General features: G+C 36.1%; 2 protein-coding genes and 2 long non-coding RNA genes across 6 annotated transcripts in view; 1 reads left to right on the top strand and 3 right to left on the bottom strand.

Moving 5' to 3' along the window:
- The window catches only part of LOC309509128 (uncharacterized protein), a gene marked incomplete at both ends in the record, with an annotated part of 85808 nt that extends 71337 nt beyond the window's left edge, over positions 1 to 14471 (bottom strand). Inside the window, one exon of the mRNA XM_082183683.1 lies at positions 14120 to 14471. Within this exon, the coding sequence (XP_082039809.1) occupies positions 14120 to 14471 (352 nt within the window). The remainder of the gene's footprint in view (positions 1 to 14119) is intronic.
- On the bottom strand, positions 2006 to 10833 carry LOC309503384. Its single transcript, XR_014207627.1, has 6 exons — positions 10432 to 10833; positions 4975 to 5037; positions 4463 to 4543; positions 4270 to 4298; positions 2698 to 2766; positions 2006 to 2381 (listed from the first exon to the last, which is right to left on the bottom strand). It is a non-coding gene; the product is annotated as an uncharacterized lncRNA (long non-coding RNA).
- A 996-nt stretch (positions 14472 to 15467) lies between the features above and the next one.
- On the bottom strand, positions 15468 to 25196 carry LOC309502181 (uncharacterized protein). The gene is made up of 3 exons (XM_082174452.1): positions 25062 to 25196; positions 16819 to 17154; positions 15468 to 16721 (listed from the first exon to the last, which is right to left on the bottom strand). The coding sequence occupies exons 1-3, from the start codon at positions 25120 to 25122 to the stop codon at positions 16291 to 16293; spliced, it is 828 nt and encodes a 275-aa protein (XP_082030578.1). The 5' UTR covers positions 25123 to 25196; the 3' UTR covers positions 15468 to 16290.
- Positions 18431 to 21945, top strand: LOC309497056. 3 transcript variants are annotated; one of them, XR_014205321.1, is made up of 5 exons: positions 18431 to 18799; positions 19074 to 19224; positions 19683 to 19768; positions 20501 to 20566; positions 21609 to 21945. It is a non-coding gene; the product is annotated as an uncharacterized lncRNA (long non-coding RNA). The 3 variants fall into 3 exon arrangements; XR_014205322.1 differs by having other exon boundaries at positions 18431 to 19224; positions 21609 to 21745; positions 21793 to 21945; XR_014205323.1 differs by having other exon boundaries at positions 18431 to 19224.
- Positions 25197 to 26432: the final 1236 nt, after the last annotated feature.

Genomic DNA, 26432 nt, shown 5'->3' with positions numbered 1-26432 from the left:
GTGTGTAAGAAAACCCTTCACTTGCTAATGTAAAGTCAGTCCTCAGACTTCAGAGCTTTTCTGGCATCTAGAGGTCAAACTGAGCAACTGACTCAAACCTCAATGACAGTCGACGTTAATAAAAACGGCAGAGGTCACAGAGCAAACAGCATTGAGTCTTGTGTTTCCAAGGGGCTCATTATATTTTTCACATGTTTATTTTAACGTGCAAACAGCAGCACACAGAACAGATCAACAACAGAATCTGGATTCACATCAAATTTACACAGTGACAACAGAGAAAAACACAATAAAATAATATAAATAAAAAACATAAAATAGGCCTACACTAATTATTTATTTTTTACTTAAATAATTAACTAATTAAGATGACAAAAAGAAAACACTGAATCCGTTTGAAGCTTTGAAAAATGGCAATTTTTTTCCGTCAGAATAAGTTTTTCGTCAAATAAAAATAGCAGGCCTACCTCAATCCACACCTTGTCTAGTTTTATTTTAAAAAGTAACATGTCTACATGATGTGGGGTTAGTCTGGAGCGCAGCCTGTTGACAGAAAACACCCTCTCCGACGGCACAGATATTGCTTCACAAGTGATATTGTACTTGCGAGTTGCGACTGTTGGACTTGTAATGCACTTGTACTACTTCTGTATTTTAATACCACGTAGAATATTTTGAAGAATGGGCTAATTGTGGGATCCTGACACTCAGTATGCACTAAAAACTTATAAAAACTTGTTTCTAGGCTTTTGTAGCTTGTTTTCTGTACACCTTGTCACATAGCAGCTTTTAGACATTGTTTTTTGTTATAAGTCAAAAGCTTCAGGCAATACAAAGCCAATGGAGACGGTTGGCCTAAATGCCTAAATACACTCTGTTTCTATTTCAATTCTTTTTGTGAACAGTGTGTTTGAAAACTCTATCAATAGATAGCCTAGTAGGGAGTTAATAATTTTACTGGGAAAATGCACAAGAAAATGGGCTCTTTGTAAAAATAAATAAATAAATTTGTTTATTTTGGTCCATAGGGTTAGAAAAAACAAAAACAAAATAAAAGCTCAAAACAAACTGTAGGCATATATATATATATATATATATAATCATAATCTATGTGATCAAAACAACTCGCAGTGACCCAAAAGGAGTAGACAGAAGCTTTGCTTATTACACATACTGTACATTTCAGCCTCAATTCAGTGTTTTTTTCCACAATTAATCATATTAAACAACAGAATACGGCCATTCAACTTAACATTTCAATGTCTGTTTCAGTGGTTATTTGGGCTTCCAAATGACAAAAGCACAGACGTTGTACAAAATAAAATAAGCTAAAACAACAAAAAAATCAGCAATTTTTTTAATTGTTTTGGAAACAATCCTGGAAACCTGGATATCTATAACTCTTAATCATCTTCTGCTGAGTGTGAGAACTCAGTTAGTTTAACCACACATGTTATTAGAGCAACACATGTGGTTAAAGAAGAAAGAAAGAAGAGGAACTGACATCTTAACCCACACAGAACTGATCATCTCTGAACCCAGTTTGGACTGAACCTGGTCAAACAAAAATAACTTATTTAATGGATATATTTGTCTGGTTCCTTTTATTGGTGAATAAGACAAAACAAGAGAAAATTAACTTCCATATATTGCAGATCCTTTATGTATTCCTTAGCATGTTTTTAATGCAAATTAATTCAAACTGGGTTCAGAGATGATCAGTTCTGTGTGGGTTAAGATGTCAGTTCCTCTTCTTTCTTTCTTCTTTAACCACATGTGTTTCTCTAATAACATGTGTGGTTAAACTAACAGAGTTCTCACACTCAGCAGAAACATGTTCCCAAACCTCAACAGTGAGTTCATCGCTCTGAAAATACTACTGAAAATAAGTAGACACACTAGTTCCACATTACTAAATTAAAACTAGACCAAAGGTTATTAAAACAGTTCTGGAAGCGCTAGAACTCAAAGCCAGAACACAAAGAGGACAAAAGACAACAATTCATTACAATTTGTTTGTTAACATGTAAAATACATTGAAAGTATTAACAATGAATGAAACAATTAGGATTGAGTTATATTAGATTGATATTCATAAAGTTGACTGCAGTTCTCCTGAGCTCCAGCTTTTGCTCCTCTGATGGAAGCATAAGTCACTTTATCATCACAGCAAACCTGAATGAACATCACAGTTGTTTCAACCCACGATTATTACAGCATGTTGTTTGAGCTCAATTCATGAAGAACTGCATATAATCACACAATTCATGAAGAACTGCATATAATCACACAAATCAAGAAGAACGGCATATAAGAGGAAAATACAAACTATCATGTTGAGAGAAGATGACTTCAGTATAAGTCCCATCATCTGTCTTCTCCTAAACATCAATGGAAATATGGAAAAATCAAGCTATTAAATGCCATCCATCAATGATATTTTCCTCAGGTTCTGCAAATGTTCAGGTAATATATGTGTAAAACGTGTGTCCTGGCAATTTCACATTAATGTTTTGTGAAAATCACTTATAAAGACACATAAAGTTATGATGACAGATCCTATTGTAACATGACAGGATGATTGACTTGACTTGACCCACACAACAGGAACAACACATGATGAAATCCACAACTAGAACAATGGGCAATAAAATATGTTGAGAGAAGCTGGACAACATCGAGGAAGTGTTCGCTCACCTTGTTCTTTTTACTTCGTTTTTTACTGTGCGCAGCGACTTCAGTATAAGTCTCATCATCTGTCTGCTCCTAAACATCAATGGAAATATGGAAAAATCAAGCTGTTAAATGCCATCCATCAGGTTCTGCAAATGTTCAGGTAATATATATGTAAAACATGTCCTGGCAATTTCACATAAATGTTTTGTGAAAATCTATTATACAAACATGATGTTTGAATGGGCAGTTAGTAACAATAGCACAACACACTCAGGGTACGTTCACACGAAAACAATATGCTTAAAACGGAGACGTTTTTCCTGTGAGTTTTCCGTGTACAGACGACACCGTTGTCAAAACGATCCCCATTCACACGGATCCGCGAAAACAACTAAAAACGCTGTATTCTGCTGCCAGGCCACTAGATGGCGATGAAACACTATAGACTGAACACGTAATACGCATGTGCATGACCTCATAGTCTTCACAGATTCACGTTTTTGTTATTTTACACGGAGACCGTTTTCAAAATCTTGCACTTTGAAACCCATTTTCAAAACTTTACGTTTTCAGGCCCCAAAACACCATTGTCGTGTAAATGAAAGGCCAAAATGCATAAAAAGTTTTACGTTTTTGTCGTGTGAACAGCCTCTCAGACAAAGAACAGGTGAACACACACTCAGACTGACGAGGACCATAGACAGTATAAGAAATGGACAGAGTCATCTCATTGGAACTCAATTGAGGCAAGTGAAGCCCATTTTCAGCGTTTGTTTAGGACTTCCGTTCCTGACTCAAACTGAGCTTGACGACGTAGATGTGACGTGAGCAACCCGTCTGTCTTCTAGTGGCTGTGGCATGAGAAATCTGAATCATTCCCTTCCGAATTTTGCAGAGACGGAGATCGTGAGTCCATGAGCTAGGAGCAGGAGAAACTTTTGCTAGGTATTCTGATTAATTATTTTGTCTTTTTGCCTCCACGTCTCCCCGATTGCCCGCGAGCTTCTCCTCCCGTGAATACGGTAATCTCTCTACTGTGCGACAGAGAGTCGCGTGGTTATGACGCAATCGTTAGCCTACTTTTACAAAAACTGCTTCTACGGGGCCATAACGTAAGCTACAAGGTAATGGAGCATTTTATACATTGTCGTGTTTCTTTAGAAATAAATAATGGACAAATGGAGTCTTCAAACGCCTCAGATGCAAAGTTATTCACTGTCAAAGTGACGCCAAAATGAATGGGAGTCAATGGGATGCTAACGCAAGTGAAGTTCTGCTACAAGATGGTGGCACGCGGCTTCAACTTCCGGTCGACTTCCTTCCCGCTTGACGAGGACTCATCAACGACTAAACAAGAGGGCGTGATCACGGGAAACTAGGAGGCGGGACAAGAGGAACACATGGCCAACACAAATAGAGACAGAGCCATGTGCTCAAACACAACACACACAGAGACACATTAAACTAAGACAAGACTGACAGAACTGTCTGCTGAGAACCCTGACATTTTATAATCTGAGTAATAAGAGTGTCATATTTCAGGGTCAGTCCTTATGAACATTAATAACTCATGGATCAGCCTGTAATACTTACCACAGAGTCACCAGTCCCTCTTCTGTTGCCTGAAACATAATGTCACGGGAAAGTTTATGATCAAACACACACACAGTCTCTAATGCAGATGACAATCAGTTTTAAAAGAGTCTAGAAGAATCTAGTGCTGTAGAATAGAAACATTATTTTTGTAACTCATTGATTTCTGAAATATGAAATATGAAAAATTCACCTGCTCTTTTTTTACGAATCACCCAGAGAATAAGAGCCAGAAGGAGAAGAGCGAATGAAGCGGCAACAACAATCACAATCACTGAGAGAGAGAGTATAGAGATACACATTCAGCAGGACTATATTACTGTGTTTAACCAAATACATAAAAACGGCACGTTGAATAGCATAATTATCCTTATTTATCATGTAAATTGATGCTTGTGATGACGATTTTATAGAAATTGATATGTATTAAAAGCCATTTGTACACTAACAGACTGTACCTCATATGTTCACTAAATGAATGATGATTGTTTAGGATTGTCTGGATGAGAATGATGTGTGTGACATTTAATGACAGTTACTTTTTACATTACGGTATTAGTTTTCATGTTTATGATTGTTGGTGATGTACAAGAGAATGGAATTAGAAAGTGATGTAGATTACAAATTAAACATGGCTTGAGTCAAAATCTGTGATCAGCTGCTCGAACAACGAGTCGGTCAAATGAGGATGATGTTCACACACACCTGGATTCAGAGAGTTTGCTGTGGTATCTGGAGTAAGTGCTGTTGCTGTAGTTGATGTTACAACTATTAAAAACAAAATGGAAATAGAAATATATAATATTTGAATGCATGAACACAATATCAAGGCATTTATTGTACAAACTGCTGTAGTCCAGATAGTCCAGACTCCGTATCAGTGCTGAAGGCTGCTCACACTAACATGGGATGAGATATGCTAAAAATATCAGAGATCGTTGTTACTCGCCGCTCACACGGGTCGCCAACAGAAAGAGCGCAATTGACAATGAAAGGCGAGGAGACTTACACACTAATGCCTGGCTCACACTACAGGAGTTTTAGGCCGATTTATGCCTGATTTTCCCCTCCCGAGAATCGGAGACAAAATCGTGTCGAGGACCTCGATCGGTTCCGATGTTCGGCGCAGATTATCTGGTAATGTGAGGCGTTCACAGATCGAATCTTGCCCCTCCCGATCTGCTCTCACACAAATCGGGCTCGCCCCGATCATATCAAACATGTTTGTTGATTATGTCAGTACTGTCACAATAGCCAATAAGAAACAACAGGGCTGTTGTGGTGAAGGAATTTCCATTGAGGTAATTTTGAGTGACTCAACAGCGCGATATGCGGTATTATCTCCATTTATTTATTTATATATTTATTCCTAAATAAATAAGTGTTAGGCTGTGGTCAGCAGGCACGAAGACGAGTACATGTTCAGTAATGAGATGAAAATATAAACCGCACTGAAACGAAGTGGAGTAAACAGAAGATACAATAATATAATAATATATTATTGTCCACATAATCAGGGCCGGCGCGTGCACTTCTGCCGCTCTAGGCGAAAAACATTTGTGCCGCCCCTATAGGGCTGGTCCGAATACCATTTTTTGAGCTTCGAAGCTGCGGTAGTAATGAACATCGAATATTCAAAGCTTCGAGAGGGTGCTGAACATATTCTTCTCTCTAATAAAGGCAGGAATCTCTATGTGTCTGTATGTCCGTTTGCATTTTGATTATTTCGAGAACCGTTCATCCAACCGACTTCACAAGGGAGTGCAGTGTCGCATTTGGTGGTGCAATATAGATGGACACGCGAGACACGACACGTTCAGAATTAATAAACTTTTAGTAAACTACAGAACACCTCGAGCGGGAAGCGGCGCACCTCAAGCGGGCAGGGCTTATATACTTGACGCGCGCTGCACTAGCAATATAAAACGCACACACACATGTCTGGTAGTCTATACTTTAAGGTATTTTCTGACTAAGATCATTTCTGACAGAACATAAAATATTATTTTTATTTTATTTTTCGTGTTCGCATTTATGTGAAAAAAAAACAAAACAAAAAAAAACAATGTTACGGGCTGCTCTGAAAGCGACTTTAAAAATTTCACAGAGACCTCAAACAGAAAGCACAAAGCCTTTCTTTAAAGTGAATTTCGTTTTTTTATTAATTGTATCTTAATTTTAATCAATGTTTCATCTGGATTTAATAAATAAGAAGTAAATATAGTAGAAAATAGATAATCACGGAGGCGCGGGCGAGTGAACTGGACTCTTGTCTCATAAATGAACTGAAACTCAGCGTAAGGTATGCTACTTGCCTCACAGACCTGAGAAATATATAGAAAGCTTGAAATGTCTACTTTTAAACAGAACAATTAAAAAAACAGACTGCTTTCTGCTTATGAAATGTGCATTTCTCTCTGGCGCGTTCTGAGAAGATCGCGACGCATCGTCAACTTCATCTTTGCAGTCGACACAGAAAACACTTGTTTATTAATAAACAATTAAAATGTTTCCTTGCTATATTTGACATATTAATAATCATTACTTTTGCTGGTTCTTTGTGACAGCTTTTAGATGCTTTATTGGCAGCGCCACCCACATGTTCACCATCAGCACCGAAAACATGATTTTTTTCAAATCTAAAATCAAAAATCGTGATACGAACCGAATCTTAGGTTTGGTCTATCGTTACAGCCCTAGTAAGATGAGAAAGCAAGAGTTTATGGTTTAAAAAAAAACAAAAAAAAACAAAACAATGGCTATCTGAACATCTTTGCCAAGCGCAAACCAGTACAGAAGTAGGCTAATCAATAAATTATCGGGGAGGGTCATGCCTTTTTTCACAAACATTTTGGAGGGTCATAGAAAAATGTATTGCTGGCGAAGGGAGGGTCATGTCTTTTTTGACAACAGATCTCAAAACTCCTCCGGTGGCCCCTTAAATAAAAAACGAACAGTCCCTAACAAATTACTGACACAGTAAAGGGTAGATTTAAATTAAGAAAAACAAAATTTCAATAAAGAAAAACAAAATTTAAATAAAGAAAAAAACAAAATGTAAAATTTAAATAAAGAAAAAACGAAATTTAAATAAAGAAAAAAAACATTTAAATAAATAAAAAACAAAATTTTAAATTTAAATAAAGAAAAAACTAAATTTAAATAAAGAAAAAAAAACATTTAAATAATGAAAAAACTAAATTTAAAATTTAAATAAAGAAAAAACTAAATTTAAATAAAGTAAAACGAAATTTAAATAAAGAAAAACGAAATTTACATAAAGAAAAACGAAATTAAGTTAAATTAAAATCGAGATTAATTTAGATTGATAATAATGGGTAAAAAGGCTAATAGCCTATATTTTGTTTCTATTGTTATATTTTCCACAATGTCAAAGCAACGCAGCTTAACCCAAAACACAAGCTCAGGCATGCACTTCTGTCCATACAAACTCCGCTGTTCTGCGCTCTAGCCAGAGAACACTCCCGTTGCAGGAACACTTTAGGCCAAGAGGAAGCAAATATATACATATACTATATGCGTAGCAGGTGGATGTGATCGGGGATTTTGGCTGTGTAACATTTAAAGCCACTTAAATTAACGAAATGACTCAAATAAAGATTCGTTCATTTTTATGAACGAGATCGAACAAGAGAGTCAGTAAAATTATCCGAACTTCCCATCACTCAGTCATGAGTCACTCGTGAGAGCAGGGGGCGGGGCGGGGCGGCGCGGGGCGGCGCAGGGCGGCGCAGCGGCAGCTCAGCAAATCATATAGCCTATTTTGTGAATTGTTCATTCCCGATTGGTACACATTTTGCCGCCCTAGGTAAAGTGCCGCTCTAGGCAATTGCCTAGTTCGCCTATATGGACGCGCCGGCCCTGCACATAATATAATTACAGAACATAAACCTAACAATAAGCTTGTTAATCCATTGTAATATAACAGTTATATATTAGTTCGGATCCTTGAATCTCACTTTACGAGAGGCTTTCTGCTGATATTTCACCAGTATAGGCATTGCTCGTCTCAGCGCATTCTAGACACGCTGTCACTCAGTCCAGTTACACTGTTACGCCACTAGGTGTCGGGAAGGGACCGTCTTTGAGTGAGTCATTAAAGGTGCAGTGTGTGATTTTTAGCGGCATCTAGTGGTGAGATTTGCGAATTGCAACCGGTCAATAACTCGCGGCCTTTCCTTCAAATTGCAAACTCGAATGAGAAACTACGGTGGCCGACGTAGGATCGGAAGATGTCGTCGTCTGAGTCAGCAGAGAGTAGCAAGTCAAGCAATGAGGTTTCTCTATATTATATTTTATATTAAATTATATTTACTTAATTATTCAGTAAAACCACATGTTATTGCGATTGATATTTTTACTTGTTTATCATTGTGTTAGTCTTTTATTCACTGACTTTACCATAGCTTGTTTCCATGCTAGTTAGTATAAGATAAGAGCATCAAAGCAGCTAACTTAGGTAAGGGGAAATAGCTAACGTTACGATGTCCGAGGCGTCGTTCAGACAGCATGTTTTTCTCCATGTTTGACGTCACAGTATGTCGACCTTCATAGAAGGGGGTGGCCGCGGTTATGTAGATATAAATGACTCATTCTAAGGTAATAAAAACATAACGGTTCATTAAGTGAGGTCTTTATACACCACTGAAAACATAGTTATGGATCTTATATTGCATTTCTGTCAATAGATCCTCAGAAATATCACACATTGCACCTTTAAACTGTTCATTCAATGGAAATGTATAAAAAATGCGGATTCATTCAAAGATAGATGTCATTATATTAATATTTAAATAAATAACGTTGAGCTCCACTTTACAAGGCTCAGCTGAGCAGCAATGCAGCACATGGGCAATGCTGAAGCTGATGCGTCACTTCAGAGAGATCAATGGCATTGATTCATTGTATTGACCATGTGACCATGTGATTTTGCTTTCCTATGTCACGGCTACCTTTTCACGAAGATGACTTGATGAAGATGAAGATGAAGATGACGCTATAGGGAGGGGTTAGCAGGTGCTTCAGCACCCCTAAGAAAGACCAAAGCACCCCGATAGCACCCCCACAAATCATTTCTGGAAGCAATTATATTCAGGCTGTATAGACCCTTTTACAGTTGGTAAACATGGTGACGTATTTGTGTGGGCGGGGCTTAGCTGGAGGCAGAAAGATCCCTCTGGCCGCTTCACTAACGCTAGTTTGCAGTTTTGTTAGCTTGTTTTTTAACAATGACTGTAGAAAATCCGATTTTGTCTTAATGTGCAAGGTCACTCACTGTCCAGGACCGCGATTGTTATTTGCAAAAGTTAATTTTAACGGACGGAACCAGATGACCGTACACGCGCTCAGTCAATGGACGATCTGACAGGATTAACGTTAACGCTACCTCTGGTTGAGTGGCCTGACTTCTACACCTACCCGTTAGAGAAACCGAGGGTGAAGAGAAACTGAGGGCATATATATATCTATATTTAGATGCCTATAACTATGTGCTGAATGGTCATGTAAAGACTTGTGTGGTACGATCCGCAGTTCTGCCTAGCCAGCGTCAAGAAGACGACAATGTAAAGAGTGACATTACGGTGCAATTTAATGATGTGAATATTTTCTAGAAATAAACAGCATACTCATTTTTCATCGATTCTTGCACCCAACAACACAACAAGATGACATTTAATAATAAAAATAATAATTTAAGCTCCTTATTATGTAGCCGAATCTGTGTTGGTTTGTATTGGCCAGTTTTCCGTTTGTTTTGCCTCCAGCTAGCGCCGTGACGTAACTGTGACGTCGCCGCAAAAGGACTCTATGGAAGCCCTGAACCGCATGGTGGAGAAGAAAAAAAGAAAACTATTTCTTGTTATTTCGAGATATTAAGTCGTTATTTCGACGTAATATCCCGTTATTTCAACACAATAAGTTGGTATTTCTACATAATATCTAGCTATATATTATGATTATTTTGTATCAGACAACAGACTGTACAAGACCGGTCATATGTATCAAAACTCACTGACAAATCTGACTAAAGAGCTTTTTTTTATGATAATATGTGTGATGATAAAGCAGTCTGTGAGAGCCAGTGCAAACCACTGAAGCGAGAGACTGATGATGTGTGACAGTGATCATGTGATCATGAACCTTGTGTAGAAGCTGCTGCTGTAGTTCGGCTTGATGTCTTCTCAGAGTTTGAGCTTCTGACTGGAGTCAGTGTTGTTGAAGCGACTGGAGCTGCAGAAGATGAATGTTCAGACGCATCAGGACATTAACATCATATTTTCATATTGATCATGACATGCAGTTTGTGTTCAATCATCACAGCTTACAGTGGCAGTAGTTGAGAAGAGAGATGTTACTGTATCATTTATTCCTGGTTTATATGAGAGTGAAACACAGTGAGCTGCTTCCCATAAACCTTCAGCTTTCCTGAATCAATGACATTATTAAGCCTTAGAATTCCTCAAACTGCATACAAATCCTTATAATTCCCAATATTGACGTCCCTCATGGGTCATACATGAAATATTGCATAAATCAGAAGAGTCTATTTTAGCCTAGTATCCCAGCTAGCAGGGAACATTCTCAGAACGTTGGGCCATCCTTAAAAATATTTTGGTTTGCAGTAACAGCAAAAAAAAAAAGAAAAAAAGGGACGGTAGGTAGGTCTATATTTTTTTATATATAAAAAAAATAATATAAAAAAGTCTATTTTTTTTATTAAAAAAAAAAAAAAATCGGGGTCGGGTCGGGATACATTTTTCACCTATGTCTAGGGGCTGTTTACACCAGGCCACTTCATGCGTTTTCTCAGATCGGATTCCAATCTGATTTATCAAAACGATTCCATTTACACCTGGTTACATAAATGTGTGTTGTTGTTTTTTGCTGATATAAATCCGATCTTCAACTCCCGCTATATGCAGATTTAATGGAGTGCACGTCACCATTATTTTATTGATCATTAGCTAAAATTTCTGAATCAAAGCCCGTAATAAGAGAGAGCAGTAACAGCCCTGGTAAGATCATTTCGTTTCTTTACATTTAATGAAGATGATTGTGTGTTAAGCGTCAGCGACTTACTTTCACTTTGATTTGCGATAGTTTGCACGTTGATGCAGCTTCTCATCTGCGGCGAGTGTGTTGCAGTAGCGTCGTCATATCTGACTAAAACATGACATATAGCCTATAACACGCTCTCGCATGTTTATTTTTTAATAAACCATATTCAACAACATATAAAAATGAAATAATCTTTAGAGTAAAGCCGCAGCCATCATTACCAAGCGCGAACCATTGACAGTGAATGAAACGAAGCGAACTTAGCCTACAGGCTGTAGTGTGATGCGTTAACCAATGGTGTAAACATAATCATAGATGACGCGCCACAGGTTTTTATTTAAAAGAAAGAACGTAGCTTATGTTTGTATGTAGGTCTAGGCAATTTATATTCACAATACTTAATAACTAATATTATTTTATTGCATTTGTATTAGTTGTTTTAAGAGTTAAAAAAAAATCGGTCGGTCTTAACGCAAGTTTACAACCGGCAAGTCAGTCGGACTAAAAGGGAAAAAAAATAAATAATTGGGTCGGTACTAAATTGACAGGGTCGGTCGGGTTACGGCAAACAAGAATATTTTTAAGGATGGCCTTGGCTAACATTCCCTACAAGTTAGGTTAATGTTTTAAAGAAAACATTTGAATGTAATGTTCAAATAATGTTTTGAGGATGTTTTCTCATTCCAAATAATGTTTCTATAAGGTTAAATGTAAACTAAGATATAACTTTTAACTGTAACATTTTGAGGATGTTTTTAGAGAATGTTATCCTACACAGCAAAAACTTAAATTAACTCTCCTGGGAATTTATTAGACTCCACACTCAAAGGGTTAAAGTGTTCAAATATGAGTGTTAAAGGAACACTGAAGAGTGTTAAAATGAATGAGATAATTAAGTGATTAATTGTGTGATGATTGACCATTATTGAAGACACCTGATGTTAACAAGCAGAATCACCAAAGGAGAAAATCTAATTTTAAGTTACCATTAAGGTGATTAGTGCTTGCTTTAGTTGGGCTCTTGACCCTTAAACTACTAACTTTATATTTTGTCTGGCTGTTGTATCTGAGTTATAACTCTCAGATGAACAAAGATAAAAGGTGATCAGGTGGTGTTGGTTATGTTTTGATGTAATCATCATTTTGACCTGAAACACCAAACTCATTCACACTCAGTCATTTAGCAGATGCTTTTATCCAAAGTGACTTACAACAGGGGACTAAAGTTTAGAGAGTTAAGTTTTCCTTGTTAATTGCAGCAGCCTGGTGATTTAATAGCATACGATTTGTAGCATTTTCTATAAAATCCAAAATATTTCTTAAAAGTTCTGTTCAAAAGATTTTATTTAGACACACAGACATCAAGATTCAGCCTGTAAATCTCAACAATGGTGACAATAATAAAGCATGTTGCAGTGCATTCTGGGTGCCACCAATCAAAACTCATTCATGGCTCCCATCATGCATTGCGTTATGAATAAATTATGATCTGAAATTGTCTTAGTAATTTCCTTTTCCTAATTAAATATTTCGTTTGTCACCATTGTTGAGATTCATACACTCAATCTTGATGTCTGTTTGTGCCTAAAGTTTTTTTTTTTTTTTTTTATTAAATCAAAAAACTTTTAAGAAATCCTTTGGAATAAATAGAAAATTCTGGATCTTATGTTGTAGAATCACTTCATGATGTAACCAACAATATAAATTTAAGTCAGAGATTAGGCTCTAAATGAGTTTTGTGATTCAGGTAAAATGATGATTATGTCAAAACATAACCAACAACATCTGATCACCTTTTCTCTTTGTTTATCTGGGAGTTATAACTCAGTTACAACAGCCAAACAAAATCTAAAGTTAAAATTGTAAGGGTCAAGAACCCAACTAAAACAAACACGGATCACAATAATGGTGACTTAAAATTGTGATTTTCTCCTTCAGTGATTCTGCTTGTTAACATCAGGTGTCTTCAATAATGCTCACTCATCACTCAATTAATCACTTAGTTATCTCATTAACTTTTATCACTGGATTTTTTTTTTTTTGCTGTGTATGTTTTAGGAGAACATTCTGGGAACCAAAATAAAACTACCCGCTGAAAACATTATTAGAACTTCATAGTAATGTTCTCAGAACGTTTTTAGAACAAAACATTTCTAGCTGGGATGACCCATAGGAGATCAATATTGGGGATTATAAGGATTTTTATGCAGTTTAGGACTTTGACCATTAATATTTTACTATTGCCAAACGTATGAAGCCGTCAGGAAGAGTAGAGCCAGTGTGTGAACGTTTTGACAACGTCTGAAAAGAGTGTTTTCTCACCTGAATACTTGACAGTGTATCTGACTGAGGTCTGGAGTTGATTTCTGAGAGTAAGCCGACATCTCCACTCTCTGTTGTTATCTTCATTCAGGAGTGTTGTAGTCAGAGTGATGATACAGGGATATTGATATTGATCTGATGATGATAATATCTGATATCTGGAGTCTGTCTTCAGATCAACACCAGCCTGATTCACCCACAACAGCTCAACTCCCTCAGAACGAACCCGATCATCACAGGATAATCCAGTATCTGAATACAACTGACAGGAGAGAGTCACAGAGCGGCCTGGACTGATCTCAGTCTGTGAGGATGAAGATGATGATGAAGAAGATGATGATGATGGAGACACTGAAACTGAACACAAGACACAAATCACAGACTCTTCAATCATCATCTGAGTTTAATAAATAATTTTAGTTAATTGACCACATAATCATAAACTTACCATGAAGAACATGCAGAGAAACACGTGCATCAGGTCCTTGTTTCTGTCCGTTCACATATTGTTGGCAGATGTAAGATCCATAATCTTCTTCTGTGACGTTCTTGATGTTCAGAGAGCAGTCAGACTCCAGACTCAGTCTCTCATGTCTCTCTATGTCTTTCTTCTTTATCCCTCCAGCAATCAGTTCAACTCCTGCTGACTGTCTGAATCTGTAAGAGTAGGTCCATGTAGTTTTAGATTTGCAGTGAGGAAGAGCATTATTACAGGACAGACGAGCATTTTCACCAGAACTGATGAACACATGATCCTCCACTCCACTGATACCTGAAACACAGTATATCTCAGTGATCATTATGATATTAATAAATATAAACCATACCAGCATAAAAACCAGAAGAATCAAATCATACAGTCTTTTTCCTGTGTTTGATAGTTAATGCATTAATAAACATTTATGGATAAACCAAATCAAACGCCTCTTTAAGAAGGAATAAGAAATACCCTGACTCTGAAACAAATTTAAATAATGTAATATCATCATCCAGACACAGTCGTGATGATACTGTACTTCTGTTCTCTGACCACACAACATCACTTCACTGAGCTGAACACTCGTTGTGTGTTTGATAGTAAGTTTATGATCAATCATGAGCTGAGTTTGGGAAGTAGTTAACAGTGAATTTGATCATGATTAGGGCCCTCTCAAGTAAAGTCATGACAAAATAATGCATTAACAAATCATTTAATACAATATGATTAAACATGCACTAGGAGAATATTTGTATTCCTTTACACCACCAGTACAACAAAACAAACAAACAAAAGATAAAGGTTATTTGTAGTTCTTTTATTATTTATTGACATCATTAAACACAGACTCATCAGTCAACATATATTAGAGTAAAATGGCAGCGTTACCGTAGCAACACAACTAACACGCCGAGAGCACCTGTAGTGAAGATATTTTAAGTTGAACTAAATAGTTTCCACCTCTTCTATTTTTGACAGATTGTGGAACATCTAATGCAAGAGCTTTATACACTAAGTGTCACAACCCTTCAGTTTTGGATATTCTTCCTTTTAATGATCTCTCATTAACCATGAGTTCAATCAGGCCTACACAAATGCTTACTGGTTTTAAATGTGTTCGTTTGGGAATAAAGGCTATATTTAATCCACAGCACATCTCAACATTATCCTACTGTAAGATATAGAACAAAATCAATTTCAAATAAAGTTAAAGAAGTTACATATAAGGCCATTCATTTGATTTATCCAGTGAGAAGAGCTCAAGATGTTTTAGAGACATGGAGACTAAATGCGTCTTTTGTAATTTAGAAGAAGAATCCATAAAACATTTATTTTATGAATATATATTGTTTTGGATTGATATTGAATATCTAATATTTAAATTCACAAAATCAAATATTCGACTGTCTGGTAAAGATATAATTTTGTTGAATAAAAATAAGAGTTTTGAGCAAAATGTGGTGATTAACTTAATAATTATGTAAAATACCATAAACAGAAATGGACCAATAATAAACCTAACATTATATTATTTAAACTGAACTTAAGCATTATATTGAGGACCTAAAAGAAGCAAAAAAAAAAAAAAAAAAAAAAAAAAAAGCAAACGGATGTCATTTTTGAATCCTTTTCTTTTTAGATTTGTTTTAATAAATTTTCCACTGTATAGTTTTCTCTTTTTTTCTTTCTGTTGTTTCCTTTGATGCTCTAATGAATGTAATAGATAACAGTTGAACACACAGTGATCCTCTGATATGTGTATGTTGTTCTTGTAGCATTTAGGCAGATTTAAACTCTCATGTTTACCAATATCTTATACAAAATGTTAAGAATATAAATACATGCTGTTTTACTTTTGTTCCTTATTTATGTTATAAACATTAACACTTAGTACAGAAATGTAATAATGAGAATTGTCTGTGCAATATATTTGTGAATTTTACAAATGTTTATCCTCAAAATCTTTAGTTATATTTAATTACAATTATTTCTAATTATATTTAGCTATATCTAATTTGTTATATCTGTAATTGTATGCTACACATGACCCATAGGAGGTCAATATTGGGGATTATAAGGATTGTTATGCAGTTTAGGACTTTGACCACTAATATTTTACAATTGCCAAACGTATGAAGCCATCAGGAAGAGTAGAGCCAGTGTGTGAAAGTTTTGACAAATCTGTCAGAAAAGAGTGTTTTCTCACCTGAATACTTGACAGTGTATCTGACTGAGGTCTTGAGTTGATTTCTCTGAGTAAGCCGACATCTCCACTCTCTGTTGTTATCTTCATTCAGGAGTGTTGTAGTCAGAGTGATGTTACAGTGATATTGATCTGATGATGATGATGATGATGATGATATCTGATATCTGGAGTCTGTCTTCAGATCAACACCAGCCTGATTCACCCACAACAGCTCAACTCCCTCAGAACGAACCCGATCATCACAGGAGAATCCAGTATCTGAATACAACTGACAGGAGAGAGTCACAGAGCGGCCTGGACTGATCTCAGTCTGTGAGGATGAAGATGATGATGATGATGAAGATGATGATGATGAAGACACTGAAACTGAACACAAGACACAAATCACAGACTCTTCAATCATCATCTGAGTTTAAAGGGAGAATCTGCTGTTTTTAAATTGATCACATAATCATAAACTTACCATGAAGAACATGCAGATAAACATCAGCATCAGGTCTTTGTTGTTGGTCTCTTCCATACACATTTATCCATTGTTGGCAGCTGTAAAATCCATAATCTTCTTCTGTGACGTTCTTGATGTTCAGAGAGCAGTCAGACTCCAGACTCAGTCTCTCATGTCTCTCTGTGTCTTTATTCTTTATCCCTTTAGTAATCAGTGCAACTACTACTGAATGTCTGACTCTGTAAGAGTAGATCCATGTAGTTTTAGATTTGCAGTCAGGAAGAGCATTATTACAGGACAGACGAGCATTTTCACCAGAACTGATGAACACATGATCCTCCACTCCACTGATACCTGAAACACAGTATATCTCAGTCATCATTATGATATTAATAAATATAAACCATACCAGCATAAAAACCAGAAGAATCAAATCATACAGTATTTTTCCTGTGTTTGATAGTTAATGCATTAATAAACATTTATGGATAAGCCAAATCAAACGCCTCTTTTTAGAAGGAATAAGAAATACCCTGAGTTTGAAACAAATGTAAATAATGTAATATCATCATATCTTGAACTCTTGATGTCAGCTTTGTCATAAACATTACTGGACGGCACAGGATTAGTTGATCCTCCTCTTCAACCGTAGAAAATACACTAATAACTGCCCTTAAAAGCTCTTTATCTGTTCTGTGTTTCTCTCTGTCCTTCAAACTCACCCTACTGTGACTTATGCACAGCTAAATACAAAATAACAATTCAAAACCCACAAAGAATATTTGTGGAACAGTTCCCAAAGGAAGGAGCAAAACTCAGGGAAGGTTTGCTGGGATCAGTAGTTCACTCTCCATCCAGACACAGTCGTGATGATACTGTACTTCTGTTCTCTGACCACACAACATCACTTCACTGAGCTGAACACTCGTTGTGTGTTTGATAGTAAGTTTATGATCAATCATGAGCTGAGTTTGGGAAGTAGTTAACAGTGAATTTGATCATGATTAGGGCCCTCTCAAGTAAAGTCATGACAAAATAATGCATTAACAAATCATTTAATACAATATGATTAAACATGCACTAGGAGAGTGATTGTATTTTTATTTTATTTTATTTTTTTACATTTTTAATAATACAAATATTATATATATATTATTTTTTTACTTCTCATCTATACATTAATGCTATGTTTTGGGAGATGTGAAGTACTTTTGTGCCTATTTACTGCAAAATACCTCAGCTACACCATTAGCATCCATATTAAATATTACCTTTTTATGAAAAAAATTAATAAAAAAAACACATTAATGATGATCGAAATGAAATATGAGTTGTTTCTGGATATTGATCTCGGTGTGAGATGCATAATTCTTCATCTGCTGGTTAGAATTTGTTTTGCAGATAATATAGTTTTGCCAAAAAGTGTAATTACCATACACTTCCAGCAGAGGCGCCATAGAGATCCATTCATTTTTTTGGATGACTGACTGCTCTTATTACAGCTTTTGTTATGAATATATATATTTAAACATTTTAAAATACATTAAATCAGTATTTTTTTGCTGTTATTTGAGGTCTTTTGAAGTGTCTTGTTTTTGCAATAATGCCACATAAATTTGCAGTAATGACACTAAACACTCTCAGAAAAAAAGGTACACGGTGGTACAAATAATGTTCCTCAAAGAACAGTTTTGTACCTTTTCAATAATAGTACCTTTAATGGTACAGGAAAGACCACTGACGATACTGTTTGGTACCTGTTAAGGTACAATTGAAATTAAGGTACATAATTGTTCTCACATCAAGGGTACAGTTATGGGCCAAATTACTGTTTCATTCATGATTGGTTGCTGTGTTTAGTATTTGGCATAGCAACAAGACACTGATTGGTCGAAATCGCTTCAGCCGCGGAATTTTCCGAACTGACAGCGGGAAGCTGTTACACGACTGCAGCGCGGTCGAGAGTTTTTTTTATCAAACTTGAAGACGAAATTTAAAGGTGAGTTCTGATAATTTATGTATATATTTAGTTCACAAGTCTAAAATATAAATGTTTCGACCTCTTAACGTTAATTTAGCGAGTTAGAGTTAAAATAGCACCAAATGCCTTTTAGCCATTTGTACGTTATAGCCTAGACTTGTATAACGTTAGCTGCTACACTTTTTAATTTTTTTTATGCAATTATTGACTAGTATTAAGTCATCCTTGTACATTATATGGCGTTTGTTCTCCATTATCCACTATAACTGTTAAATCTTAACTTTGCTATTAGGCAACATGAAACTGATTGCCCAAGGTTGCTGCAGCCGTTACTGCATTTTCAAATAGACCGGAGAGCGGGAACTTCGGGAAGAAGATTACAAGCACGAGCACCACCACAAGCCATGGCTTCGCCCTCTTTATTGTCAGAAGTACTTTCAAAGGTGGGTTTTATGTTTATGTTTAACCAAATAAAAAATGTATAAAACGTTACAGCTACTCAACATGATAATAGCGAGTGTAAATAGCTTAATTAGGTACGAATTCAGTCAGTGATATTAGCCGTCTGCAAATATTTTTTAACCCTTGTATGGTGTTCGGGTCTGTAGGACCCGTTTTCATTTTTTATCAAAAGAAAAATGATACGATTAATAATTTTTTCAACCTCAAACTCATTGGCCTTGGCTCATTTTCTGTGAAGAACAGTGTGCGGTTTCTGTGCGGTTTTGGAACAACGTGATTGAACGCCAACGAACAGTGCGCAGATAAAATAATTTATCACTCGTTCTGTGTTTAAATGAATGCGATTACCTGATTCTGTCCTAAGGCATATACATGTCATATACATTCATTTTATCATAGACCTTTGTTGAAACTCAGGAAATGTGTCTTTGATTTTTAGATCATGAAGATGATGGGGTAAACTACCAGTGCTGGTCTCACTGATTATCACACGTCTGAAAGTCTTCCTGCATCCTCATCTGTGAGGCAAGTATCAGTACAATGTGTTATTTGAGTTTCTTAATCTTATGATATTCTTTTTTCTGATGAGGTTGAATTTATATTTCTAAGAATTCCTAAGACAAAATGTTTGCCATAATGACAGAGTGATGTCAATCTTGATAAAGCACAGTAACTGCACTTCAAATGAACATTTTTGTCACTTAACTGAAAGTATATTCATATATATGGTAGCATACAGGTACCAAATGTCAATAGGAAATGTAACATGCAAAATGGCAATGCAATGTGTAAAATGGCAATGTATTTCAGATTTAATTTAGGCTTTTATTCACATAAATATTCATCAATTCACACATCAGTTGCGGTAAACGGAAGTTCAAGCATGTTTGCTTGATGTGCGAAAACCGATGATGTTCATTCTCGTGTGTTTTGCAGCACGTTTGAGCTTCCGCAAGAACCATTGAGGTTTGTTCTCGCTTGTCAAAGCAAGTGCAGTTGAGCTTCTGTTTGTTCAATGTTTAAATGTGAATAAAATCCTAAATTTTATCTGTTTATTATATAAAGTGGGTGTCTTTGTGACATTTTTTACTAAACTTCTCAATTCAAATGGATTAGTTTAACTTTTTACTTTTCTGGGTGTTTTATGTGAAGCTTTAAGTGAATAATTTAAAACTACTTTTCTTTTTTTTGTGGAAAATGTAAAAATGCAGAAAGTTTTTTCTTTTTGTGAAACATGTTTTCTTATCTGCATTTCAGTTATTCCAGAAAATGGACCGAATGCATGCTGTGGTTGATTTAAGGTGTTTCCAGGATTCCTTTAAGGTATAGTTCAGCAAAAATGTTTTTTAATTCTGTCATTAATTATACACCCTCATGTCATTCCGAACCTGTAAGACCACTCCAAGAGCTTTCTGTTCCTCCTACGCAACTAATACATTAAAGACACCATTAAACTAATCCATGTGACTCCAGTGGTTTAACCTCAATCTTATGAAGCGATGTAAGCTTTGTTTTGCCCCCAAAAAATTAATAATAATAATTTACCTCTATATTTACAAAATAATATTATCTAAAGCACATTCACGGAACAACACCCGGTCTTGAGTCAACACAATTCGCATGCGTCGTAGTGCTCCCCCTACTGGATTGCAGGTCAGTATTTTCGTAAATAAAGTGGTAAATTGTGTTTTTTGCTAAAACAAAGCACCTGCATCGCTTCATAAAATTGGTTAAACCACTGGAGTCACATGGATTACTTCAATGATGTCTATCGTTCTGGGCCTTGAATGTGTTACAGTAGTTGCATTTCTCCCAATGGAAGGACAGAAAGCTCTCAGAATTTCATTAAAAATATCTTCATTTGAGTTCTGAAGATGAACAAAGGTCTTGTGTGAAATGACATGAGGGTGAGTAATTAACAAAATAATTTTCATTTTTGGGTGAACTAACTCTTTAAGTAAAATTGTCCAATGTGTTGAGGTTGGCTAATCCGTTATAGAAGCACATTACATGAATGCCAAATGAGATGTTGCAGGATTTGTAGTTCACCCAAAAAATAAAACAGTCAATGGGGCCCCATTGACTTCCATAGTATGAAAAAAATTGAAAAAGATTCTATGGACGTTAATGGGGCCCCATTGACTGTTTCATTTTCAATTCTCAAAATATCTTCTTTTTTGTTCAAGTAAAGAAAGAAACTCAAACAGATTTTGGAACAACTTGAGGGCGAGTAAATGACAGAATTTTAAGTTCTAGGTGAACTATCCCTTAAAGTCTAGAGGTCAAATTTGAGCTTGTCATTGGGAGTACAAATTTAATAAATTTACATCTGTCTTTTCTAATATTGATTCTTCATTATGTTCAGGAAGAACCGGCTACATCTCAACCCACTGTGCAGCTCTTGGGAACTTCTTGACTGGACGTGTCTTCAGTGAGAGGAGAATCTTCAGCAGTGTATAAATGGAGGGATCTGAAATTGCTGAGCAGTTCGGTTGGAGGATGGTGTTTTAAAAAAAAGTTTAATAAATGCAACGGTATTGTGTTTAAAGTGAAAAAAAAAAACAAGTCTAGCTTTGTTGTAGATGAGAAAATATATTTTATGTACTGTAACATTTTAGTGTAATTTAATTTTTAATTCTTTCAAATCTTTTTAAAGAAGTGATATTCTGCTAATTTTGCTAAGTCTTTATTGTATTGTGAAGTCTTTGTACCTTGTACAATTTTGTACCTTCTTTGGTACAAAATTGTACCTTTTTTTCTGAGAGTGAAAGAAAAGACTTGAATGCAGTTACATATTATTTATTTCAATAATCCAAATGTATATAATTATTAACTTTAGAATAAGAAACACATTTTAGTACATAAAAGCAGATAGGAACACGAGTAAAGAGTAAACACACCTGTGTGTGTGTGTGTGTGTGTGTGTGTGTGTGTGTGTGTGTGTGTGTGTGTGTGTGTGTGTGTGTGTGTGTGTGTGTGTGTGTGTGTGTGTGTGTGTGTGTGTGCGCGTGCATGTGTGTGTGTGATCATGTTCATTCCACATTGCTTTTGTGCTCTAGTACATTGACGTATGGAAATTTTCTGATTTATTCTGGATTTATTGATTTTTTTTTGACAAATGAAAAATAAAAAACAATTTTCATTTCAAAGACATTCATTTCAAAGGTTAAAGTTTGAGTGTGACTTAAAAAAAAAACCTTCAGGACAACCGAATCAAGAACAGTTTTGTGTGTATAGATAGAAAAAGTCACAAAATCTTATTGCACTGATAAGAAGGAAACCATTTTTTTAAACTAAAGAAAAGTCGACTGGGTCATATTGACCCTAAAGGACAAATTAGGGTTCGGTCCTGGAGGGCCACTGTTATACTGTTATATTTGTTGTGTTTTATTTTTGAGAGTGCAAGCATGATGTTGAATCATCATCATCACATTGTAACATAAATTCAATGCTATTATCATTGATTTTTGGTTGAAATCTTAAATCTCATCAAAATGATGGGTGTAAAAGTGATGTTGATTCAATGCAGTTTACATTGACACATTAACACTGATTTAACATTGTTTGGATGGTTGCTTGCTATCTGGGACCCTCATCAAACACAGCTAATCAATGTCTCCAGGATCACTAGAAAGCTACAGACAGGAGAGTTTATCAGGGTTGGAGAGAAACTCTGCAGGACAGTGGCCCTCCAGGACCGAGTTTGCCCATCCCTGGTTTTCTTTATGAAGCACGTCACCGTTATTGAGATTCACGCGCTGATTCTTGAGGTTTGAGTGTATCAAAGTGAAACAGTAGTTCAAAATGTTTAGTGTTTTTCTATATGTTTTACTCTAATCAATTATATGTAATGAATAACACACATGACAGTCTAGAAGAGGTCAGCTGATCAGAGCACTACATGATGACTATATCATTATCATCATCATCAAGTAGATGACATCATCTGATCACATTAGTAGTGGGAATCTAGTAGTAGTATATTTATCAAAGTGATTTTCCTCATTATAGATAAAGTTTAAATTACCAACTCTTTTGGTACATTCATATGGAGAAGAACCATCATGATAGAAATTAAAAAAATTTGAATTGAAAGAAATAAGAAAGCTATAAGAAACTGAGATTGAGACCAAAAACGCAGCATGTAACTGTTAAAAAACTGACTACACGCTTGTTTATAAGAAAGTTTGGGAATTATTAACTCATTTATGTGTCCAGCGCTGTCACATCACGTCAGGTGTCAAAAGAACGAAAGACTCAGAAGAATCAGACCCGAAGACTCAAGAGATGAACTAATCATTTCTCTTTCCGGTACAGAACCCATAGGATTTTGCACATGTGCGGTCGACACAAGATGAACAAATCACTCTCTGAGACAACTCAGTAGTCCTGAGTCATATTAAAGATTTGTTCAAAATAAACGAATCGTTCATGACCGACCCATCACTAGAACACATTTACTCTTACTGTTCTTGCCATAACACACAGTTCCAGCAGCCAGAGAAAAACTAACATTAAAACATCAAGACTCAAACTGACAAACTGACTTTTTGTTAATCTACCCGAGGCGAACCTTCGTCTAAAAGCATAATTAAAATGGAAACGGCACTTTTAAGTTTGACCGTATTTACGTTTTCAGTCAAATTGCCTCTTGAATGGGAGTGAATGGGAGTGAATGGGAGTGAATGGGGCTCGACTATGCATCAAAAATCGCTATTTTATGTTCTAAACAGTTTTGATTTGGTATTGACTTTGAAGTGCTACATATTGCAATACAATATCATCACTCTCAATAGCAACGCTCTCCCACATATTAATCTATTGTAACTGCACTTATTTCCGTCGTTGGTATAAGTAGCAGTGGGTGGAATAGACAAGAAATGTACAGTTTTCTACCATCTTGCTGACAACTTTTCTTTAGTCATTCGGCAGTCTTGCAGCTTGAACCTCTGCAGGAAATCCACCCTTACGCCCGTTTCACACATACTCCATTTGCAGTGCGTAGTGCTTTCACATATGCATACAGTAACTGATCCGCGGCTGTACCACAAACACAAGTTTTGTCAGCATTGCGATTCTCTTTGTACACATATACACTCTTTAATAGACGTTTAAACACAATTTAAACAACGTATTATTCAATGCTACTTTATATATATATATATATAAAGTTGCTCAAGCAAGTGGTAAAATATTAACCATGTAGCCTACTTATATTAAAGTCGCAAACATTTTAAATTAAAACTTAAAATTGACAAAAACAGCCGACTCATGCCTTTTCTTTTGCATTTAAATTTTAATACAATAATGCAATCTTGCATGTTACAAAGGACTTGTTTTTCCACCTCCACGAATGAGATGATTTATGGTGAGATTACTACATTTTATTTAATTAAATGCATTTATGGTGAGATTATTATATTTTCATGTCAATCTGTGTTCATTTTGACCACGAACCACCGCGTGCAAAAATTAGACTCGGTGCGAAAACGATCGCTACCTCGAACGGATCGCCGGACCGCATCCACATGAAGTTTGAAAGCTCTAACCTGTTAACATGGGTGCGGAAAAAAATATGCACACGGAGTATGTGTGAAACGGACGTTACACTCTTAATATGAAGATAATTCTTCATCATCAGATGTTTGAGTGACACTATGTCCAGTATCAGGAATAATACAGTATGATCTGTGTGTATCAATACACAACTCTGAGATCACAACGTGAATGTGTGCAAGAATAAACTGAGCATGTTCAAATGAACTCTTTCCAGACTAATTCCACTAAATGTCTTTAGAGAAAATACAGATTTCTTTACCTGTGAGAAGTGAAGAGAGAATGATCAGTCCCAGCAGACACAGATCACACTTATCAGCCATTTTGTGTTTCTGTCAGTCTTTCTCTTCATTATATATAGTTACAGCTCTTCCTTTAAACATCATCAGCTCCTCCTCTGGTTGGTTACTTCCTCTAAATCTCATCAGTGTTTAGTCCTGACTCTATGACACAGCTGAAGAAGCGATCAGAAAGATCTCTGGTGTAAAACTGTGTTGACTTTGAAAAGCTCTGGATCAGAAAGTGAGCTGAACTGTACAGTGGCGTCCAGAAACCAACCAAGTCCATAAAGAAGTGTTATGTTTGACACTGAACAAAGTGCTTTGAATGAACAGATCCACACAAATCAATACAAACATATATTTATCCTCTCATTAGCTATGTTTCCATCACCCTGTTTTTATGCATATTTTGAAGTATCGCATCAGAAACGAGTGATGGAAACGCAAAATTTATAAACGTTACGTTTTTTTTTCATTGACACTCTTTTCCCCCCATCACACCACTAACACATTGTGTTGCTATATGTGTGTGTGTACCATGAAGCTTTTATTAGACTACTAAGTTTGTGCTTGTGAAACCACAAATTCACAACCTCCAGAAGTGTTGCACTGACAGATGTGTCAAGATCACACTTCATCTATATATACACAGCAAAAACTCCAGTGTTAAATTAACTCTCCTGGGAATTTATCTTAGACCACACTCAAAAGTGTTAAAATAAGGGTACATTAAAAAGTCAAGGGCCCGACTAAAGCAAACACTGATCACCATAACGGTGTGATTGTCTCCTTCAGTGATTCTGCTTGTTAACATCAGGTGTCTTCAATAATTGTCAATTATCACTCAATTAATCACTGAATAATTAATTATAACTTAGTCATATCTTAATTATAACTTTAACACTGCTTCACTGTTATTTTAACTCTCTTAGGGGCTGTTTACACAACACCGTTTTCAACGTTACACTTTTTACGTTCATTTACACGACAATGGTGTTTTGGGGCCTGATAACGCAAACGTTTGAAAACGGTCTCCTCGTAAATAATCAAAATGTGAATCTCTGAAGACGATGAGATCATGCACATGCATATTATATGTTCAGTCTATACTGTTTCATCTCCATCTGATGGCGTGGCAGCAGAATACAGGGTTTTAGTCGTTTTCGCAGATCCGTGTGAATACAGGGCTGAATAAACGGGACTAAGTGAGCTCACGCCGGTCTATTTCCCGCGTGTCTCACTATCTCTGTAGCAGGAAAACTCCAAAAACAGTGAGAGCGAGCACAACGCTGACTACGCTCAGCTGAGCACAGTGCTAAGTGTGATGTTCTCCGCTGTGATTATCAGTTGAG

This window comes from Leuciscus leuciscus (genome assembly GCF_965113295.1).
Source record: "Leuciscus leuciscus genome assembly, chromosome: 1".
NCBI classification, from domain to species: Eukaryota; Metazoa; Chordata; class Actinopteri; order Cypriniformes; family Leuciscidae; genus Leuciscus; species Leuciscus leuciscus.
The sequence above is the reverse complement of the archived record's forward strand: the minus strand, read 5'-3'. Positions and strand labels throughout refer to the sequence as shown.

Coding starts and splice junctions, on each gene's coding strand:
- LOC309502181 (XM_082174452.1), bottom strand. CDS start 25,122: ATGGCTGATAAGTGTGATCTGTGTCTGCTGGGACTGATCATTCTCTCT. Junction 17,155..25,061: donor TCTCTCTTCACTTCTCACAG/GTAAAGAAATCT, acceptor ACTGTGTTTCAG/GTATCAGTGGAGTGGAGGAT. Junction 16,722..16,818: donor TTATCTGCATGTTCTTCATG/GTAAGTTTATGA, acceptor TCTTGTGTTCAG/TTTCAGTGTCTTCATCATCA.